The sequence below is a fragment of the Lycorma delicatula genome, chromosome 7 (genome assembly GCF_047948215.1).
Source record: "Lycorma delicatula isolate Av1 chromosome 7, ASM4794821v1, whole genome shotgun sequence".
Lineage (NCBI taxonomy): Eukaryota > Metazoa > Arthropoda > Insecta > Hemiptera > Fulgoridae > Lycorma > Lycorma delicatula.
The window spans coordinates 84972922-84981026 of NC_134461.1; the positions used below are offsets into that span (position 1 = coordinate 84972922).

Sequence of the window (8105 nt, forward strand, 5' to 3'; positions counted from 1 at the left end):
ATATATATATAAAAAGAAGGTGTCATGACTGACTAATAATCAACGGCGGGCAAGACCTACTGAAGATAAATTTATGGAAATTTTTATATGTATATACGCTTTTCTTATAATGTAACTGCTCATGTGTGTTCTTATAATGTAAGAAAGGAATTTTTTAAATTCTGTGTTTAAAGAATTAAAATGGAGTAACAATGAAATTCACTATTTTTACTTCCTTGTACGAAGTAAAGGAAGTATTGTGATTATGAAAAATTTCGGTTTTCAGATTTCAACGGAAATATCCATTTTGACTATCCCTGAATCCATTTGATTAGTTTCGGCGTGTCGTCTGTACGTACGTATGTATCTTACATAATTCAAAAAGATTAGCCGTAGGATGTTGAAATTTTGGATTTAGTACTGTTGTAACATCTAGTTGTGCACCTCCCCTTTGATTGCAATCGACTGAACCAAAAAAGCACAAAATACAAACAAATTTGGATTTTGGACTTTTTCTTAACTACAGAAATTAGCCCTCATTCAAAGCTTTGCAACGATATATCATAAATGGTACTTATTTTCATTGGTAAGGAGTTACAGCCAAATAAAATTTTAACTAATGAAATATTTGGATCTTACAAGGGAAAGACATATTGTTGATTCGAATCATACTTCATCTCCTTACACTTTTTTTTTTAAATATATTTATTTATTAATAATTATAACCTCCGATTGCGAAAAAAATTTACAATAAATAATAATTTAATAACAAAAAAAAATGAAAAAATATCATAAGTTCGTAATGAAATAAAATTTGATGTACTTTTCATTTAAAAAAAATGTGTAAATGTAATTTAATAGGCGTACAAGAAAGTCATGTGGTGTCCACATAAGGATTTTTTTTGTGCTTGCTATCGCACCGCCGTTTTTTTCACGCAATTTCTTTGTCAGAAAACAACGTATTATTACAATCTATAAAACAAAAGATATATGTTGTTCGCGAGTGAAGTGAGAATAGGTTGTTTGTTTAGATTATGTTGACATAGTGTACTGACGAATCGTACGTATATCAACACAATCTAACCAAACAACCTACGCTCGCTACCGCGTCTAATTAACGTTAAATATGCATATTATACGCTATTTAACGTTAATTAGACGGGGTTAGCGAGCGTAGGTTATATTGACGTACGTACGATTCGTCAGTACAAGGAGACGACATAATCTAAACTGTTTCGTAATTTTTATTTTTCATTAAAAGATGTACTTTTTCACCTTAAATAATCGTATTATTCATTTAAACATGAAATCTGACGAAGTTGCATCAAAAACGTTAGCAGTGCGATATAAACAAGTACTACTTTTTCTTTTTTTTTTTATAATGATGAATTAATTCACTACAGAAGCTTCTGATGCTTGAATCTGGAAATGGAATTTTGTAGTATGCGAAAATTACCATGCTGGCTAGAATGTGATCCAGGAACGTATGTAAGAGCGAAGATACCACTCCTCCGTGGAGAGTGGCACTTTTTTTTGGAGTCTTAAGAGCAGCTATATCTATGTACAGTAAATTAGTAAACACAGCTTTTAACAGATGTACTGAAAACTGTATACAGTAATGATGTAACCATCCAACCAGAAAAAAAAAATCCTAATACTTTCTACATGCAATCTAATCAAAGGCAATAAGGGTGTAAATGATGAAAGGCAACTACTGCTGCATCTACATCTCAGAAAAGAAAAAACAAGGTCTTTTGCAAAACGTAAACGATTTAATGAGGTAGTGATAATGAATAGCAATAATAAGACGTGAAAATAAAGAGAACATTTAAGGTAAAATACTAAAAACAATTTGAAAAGAAATTTTAAATAAAAAACGAAAATTATGAAATGCAGCTGGTTCAGTGATCTGCTAAAAGGCAGAATAATTCCACCATATCATCATCGACTAATTATAGGATGAAAAATTATCAGCACATTTTTGATGATTAAACATAAAGGCAACATAATATATAAAAATGTTAACAAACACTTGAGCTGTAACTAGGCTAACATATATTTTAAACACATTACCTTGAAAAAAATGTAAGATAACTTAAACACAGGCAATATTTTAAGTAGTTTAACAAACAAATCAAGCGAAAAGAAGGTTATTTATTACCGTGTACACGAGGTAATATATATTTATAATATTAACATTACATCATTGACATGACATGAATTACTTTCACTATACAGATAACACCAGCACCAACATAAATATTGGTAAAATTCATACAGCTATAAAATTAATAATGACATCATAATTTATTAAATTAAATTACGATATAAAAAGTTTTAAAATTAAAACAAATTAATATTTAGAGTAATATATATTTTTAATTAATTATAAATAAATGACGAAAGTTCAAACTTCAGATCAAAAATCTATTTAAAAAAATGAAAATTGGCATTCACTTTTAAGCTAAAGCTGAATATTCCGATAAAAATAATAAACCAATTATTAATTAAAGTAGTTATAAAATTAAGTCTATTTTAATATAAGGTCTATTGTCAAGTTTACACTTTACTATACATAGCCATTTTTGCCTGTTTTCAAAGTTAATGACAAAACTAATGATTTGCTAACATTGCAGGCCAGTTTCCAGCAATGGGAATACCATCTAAACCAATGTATAGATAAACAATTTTGAAGGAGATACTGGCCACTAATACATATTCCAAGCATAGCATGTTTTACAGATACTTTCAGGTATTAAAAATTGTTACACCTCATACTTAATCTGCACCTTATGAAAACTTATTAAATGAATAATATAATATTTGTAATAAGTGATAGACGGTAAATGATATAATATTTATATATAATATATAAATATATAATATATGGAATATAAAATATTCCATTATACGGAATATGATATAATGGAATAGTATGATTTCTATTATTTTTTTTAAATATACATAAATGTAGAAAAGTTAGAATTTTTATTTACTAAATATCAGTTTACATGATTCATATCAACTAGCATTAAACAATAATGTGACAGCTCATTTTTGTATCCTGACAACATGGAACCTCAAGTTTTAAATTACAATGTGACCTAACCTAAAAATAACTTGGCATGTACACTTTAAGGTACATCTACTTCTGAACAACCACGAGAAATGAATGCATTTAAACATATATGACAAACAAAATAAACATCAACAATTAAAAACCTACAAATATTTGATACAATCACTTTTCTACCTGGCAACCTCTGGACATTTTTTCATACAAGTTCTAATGATTCAGCAGCATAGATTACGTTACTAATTATATATGCTATAAATTGGTGAAAAACATTATAAATTACCAAAAAAATCAATTTAAGAAGTTTAAATATCACCAATATCACTTTTGTTGTTAATCATTTGTATGATCTCTATATTTAATGTTAATTTGACAAGGTTGGCAAGCAAAGCTAGCATTAGGTTATGTTTGGTTAAGTTATGTTGATATCGGTTCCCATATGTTTCTACTTCTATTCACACTTACCTGTATATTCTGATGGTACTTAAGTATTAACGGCACCGCAGCTACAGCTTTATTTAAAAACAAAGTAGTCAATCAGATTTCGGTGGAAAATGAACAGTCTCTTTATTAATTTTAATAAATGGTTATTTATATTTATTTATTTTATAAACCAAACTTAACCTACACTAATTAACACTTGCTAACCTTGACTAATTAACACTGTAATTTTTAGTATTTATTTAATAAATTCAGTAATTATTACAATTAATTATTATTTAAATAATCAAAACACTCCTGTTAATTAGTCAAGGTTAGCGAGCGAAGCGAGCGCAGGTTAAGTTTGGTTAAATTATTTTTATAAAATAAATAAATATAAATAACCATTTATTAAAATTAATAAAGAGACTGTTCATTTTCCACCGAAATCTGATTGACTACTTTGTTTTTAAATAAAGCTGTAGCTGCGGTGGCATTAATACGTAAGTACCCTGTTGTATACTAGCAAATCCAGCCCGTCAAAATGCAACTGTTATTCAGCCCTATAAGTGATACTTCCACTCGCCAGAATTTTACAACGAATATATATTACTTACACAGTAAAAGTAGTAATTTGTGTTATATATTTTACATGAACCGTACTCAAAAGAAAGCCTATGAATTAAATAAAATAATTAACTCCTTTTCCAAGGAAACAAAAGTTATAAATAATGGCTTTACTTAGCATGGAAAATTAAGACTACATAAAAATTTTATTTAGATGAGTTATTTAACAGCTGATTTTCAAAGTCGAAAGTTCTCAGGTTCGAATCATAGCAAAAGTTACTTCTTTTATACAAATTTACATATTAGGCAGTGGATGCCGGTGTACTTTGGTGGTTCAAGTAACCACACAACTTGGTGGGCATGTGGGTAAAGACTAAACCTCATTTACACATCATACATATCATCTTCATTTTATTGGGCCAATGGCGGGGGGAGGGGTTGCTTATTGACAAGTAAAACGGATTGCAACATACACATTAATAATAAAAAATATTTACATACTTATATTACTTTACACAATTCAGATCAATAATGAACTAAGTATGCTACTTCATAGATAACAAAATAAATTGTCTTAGCACTTGCTAGAATGTATGAGGTGTGGCAAATTAATTCCCTGAACAGTAATGTGCCTATTAAGTTATCTGATTAGAATTATATTTGCATATGTTTTAATTAATGCATGTTAATCGGTAATTGAGAAAAATCAAAAAGCTAGTTTAAAGAAAGACTAGCATAAAAATGGGTGATAAAATGTGTTGTACAATGTGACAAGAAATGGTGCATTAAGAGGTTTTAGAGAGAAAAAAATCTGTTACCAAATTAGATCATACAGCTAATTCACCTGATTTTAGCCTGCTGTGATTTTTGGTTATAACCAAAATTAATGATGACACTAAAGATTTTCTTCAGATATTCCAGAAATGGGAATACCATCTAAGCCAGTGAATAGATGATGCACAAGGCTTACATTTTAAATTAACCACTATTGCACATTCCAAACGAACATTTTTTTAGAGGTTTCCAGTTGTTATAAATTATCATACCTCATTCTTAATCTGTATCTTATGAAAACTCATTGAGTAATATAATCCTTGTAATAAATGATTGATACTGTGACAAAATAACATGAATAGGTTGTAATGAAATAACATGAATACTATTGTTTTTCTTTAGCACAATAATATACATAAATATAGAAAGTAGAATTTTTTATTTACTAAATATCTGTTTGCATGATACATAACAACTAGCATCAAACAATAATGTGGCAGCCCATTTTTGAATCCTAAAAAGTCATTTAACTTTTACATGGAACCTCAAGATTTAAATTTTATATATAAAATTTATGTGACCTAACCTAAAAATAACTCAGCATTCATATCTAGTAGTACATCTACTTCTGAACAGTAATAAATGTCCACCTTTAAACATATATGACAAATAAAATAAACTGCAACAATTAAAAATCTACATATTTGGTAAAATCATTTCTGTACTTGGAAACCCTCTAAGCATTTCTTCATATTCGATTCTAATAATTCAATTATGTCACAAATAATCTATAAATTACTAAAGTATCGATTTTTCAGTCACACACAACCAAATTAAATAAATAAAATATTTACACTTACTTTCTATTAACATCATAGCGAAGAGGCTGGTCCCAGAATGAACCAATATACACCCTAGCAACCTCTGGAGTTTTTAACACTTTTCCTAATGACCACATAAGAGCTCCATAAACTCTCATTAATTGTTGATGATCAACCATATCGGCTTTATTAAGAACTATACGAATTTTATCATCATGCCCTCTTAACGCTTCGATTGATCTCCTAAATTCATCTGATATATCTAACTTGTGAGCATCAAAAAGCAAAATAATTCGATCAACACGTTCGGCAAACCATTCTAAAACACCAGTAAAATCATAACCTCTATCAACTCTTTGTTTTTCACCCGATAATATACCAGGCGTATCAACAATTGTAAGGTTTTTAAGCAATTTTGAATTAACTAAAGAACACTGAAATCTATTTAGGAATGCGTTACCAAATTTAGAAAGGGGACGAAATTGTTTCTTTGGGTCGACTACTAGAGCATTTCCAGGTATAACAGTTTCTTTCTCATCGTACATAACAGTGATAAACCTATCCGTAGTAGGTTCAGGGCCTATTCTAATACCTGGAAAATCACGTTCTAATATATATTTAATAAATGTAGTCTTACCCGTGGAATATTGGCCCACGAGTAAGATCATTGGTTTGGCATCGAAATCAGGATCGTCCAACTGTGGTGAGTGGAAATCATGAAAATGATACGCCGATTCTAACGGTAATAATTTTGTCCTATACAATTTTTTTAGTCCCTCTACAGCACTTTCGAAAATTTCAGGAGATTTGCGGTTATTATCTTTGCTAATAAAACTGAACATTGTCACAAAATATGTTTATCACTAATAGAAAAATAACGAAAAATATTCACTATTGTAACGCACAAAATTTCGATAGTAATCCGTTACAAAAACAAATTATATCACACAAGGCAAACAAATAATTTTTCAATAAATAACGAAAAACTAGGCATTGCAATCTAACACTTGAATCACCCTACCACGTAACCCTTAAGCAGCCAGCAACACGATAACGGGCGTACACCATAACTGTGTTTAGTACAATCATGATTACCCAGCATTCCGCTGTCAATGCAGCGCAGTCGTACTATTGCTTAGAATCGTCGGAAAATTTATGTGGTAGTAAACGAATCAGAGTAGAATGTAACTAATTCTCTACTTTCCATTAAAAAATGAAATCAGTTAAAATGTCATTTCAGGATAAAATAATAATTTAGATATTTCATACTCAAATTAATTATTAGTCTTAAACTTCTTTTTTTTAAGCTTATTTCGTCATGCTTATCTACGAAAATATTTATTAAAAATATGTTACGTAATTTCACCATTTCAAGTAACTGGAAACACCCTTCCCTAACCAAAAATGGTTTTTTGTTATTAATACAGAAATTTACTGGTTAAACCCCATAATTATTTGAAAGAAAACATGAGAAAAACAATATTACAGTAATTGATTTGTGAATAATGTCAATTTTATCAAATAAACTTTATAATATTACCTTATTCATTTCTTTCCAATTTAATTTCACTTTATATTGAGTATAAACTACATTTATTTTTTTGTTGTCTTAGATATTGAAATAATTTACATGAAATATATGTTAGTAGTCTTAAAGAGCATTTTTTCTTTTCTTTTTTTAATTTTAATGTGTTTTTTGAATGGAAGCAAAGATGTATTAAAATTTTAACCTGATCTTCAATGATTTTTTTTTACTTTTTAATAACTAGGGAAATCAATGAACTTCTTACTGTTATAACCTTTTGTTTAGAAAGATTTCAAGGTTCTAAATAGAGTTAATGTCTTCAAATGAATTCATTATCTAAGATAACAACAAAATAAATGTAATTTATACTCAACAAAAGAGATTATAGAATCAATATTATTGTTATACTACATAATGAGATTTAAAGGATGTATTTTTATATAACAATTAGAAGGTAATAAAAAAAATGCAATAATGTTTTACTGGAATAAGCTAATTTATATATTCATATTTTCTTCCATTGTGTAAAATCAACGAGTACATAAAATGTAAATATTGTAAGGAATTGAATCATTTTTTATTATTATTTTTTTTTTTAGTTATAAACTAAATATAACCTAAATTATAAATGACAATATATGTTGTAGAAGATATAAATTTTCATCTGTTTAAAATAATTCTATTAAATGGAATGAACATAATCTTTTATGACTGTCATACAATGAACAATTTGTCTAAGAATAGTGTTTTTGTTTGAAAAATGTATAATGTGTTTTTTTATTAATAATTAAAGATCACTGGTTCTAATAATTGAAAAGATATAAAATACTGCATGCAAATTATACTACAAAAAAATCACTTCTTCTATTTAAAAAGTACAATTTTAATAAATCAAGCCTAAAATTATTTAAGATTTTGTTTAATATTTGTATAAGTAAAACAT

The 8105-nt window shown here is 28.0% G+C and overlaps 1 protein-coding gene across 2 annotated transcripts in view; it reads right to left on the reverse strand.

The window, feature by feature from the left end:
- LOC142328171 (EH domain-containing protein 3-like) overlaps positions 1 to 6706 on the reverse strand; it is a 78428-nt gene extending 71722 nt beyond the window's left edge. For both annotated transcript variants that reach the window (XM_075371721.1, XM_075371720.1), the window contains exon 1: positions 5677 to 6706. In XM_075371721.1, coding sequence (XP_075227836.1) covers positions 5677 to 6479 — 803 coding nt within the window. In that variant the 5' untranslated portion in view covers positions 6480 to 6706. The remainder of the gene's footprint in view (positions 1 to 5676) is intronic.
- Between the last annotated feature and the right edge of the window lie 1399 nt (positions 6707 to 8105).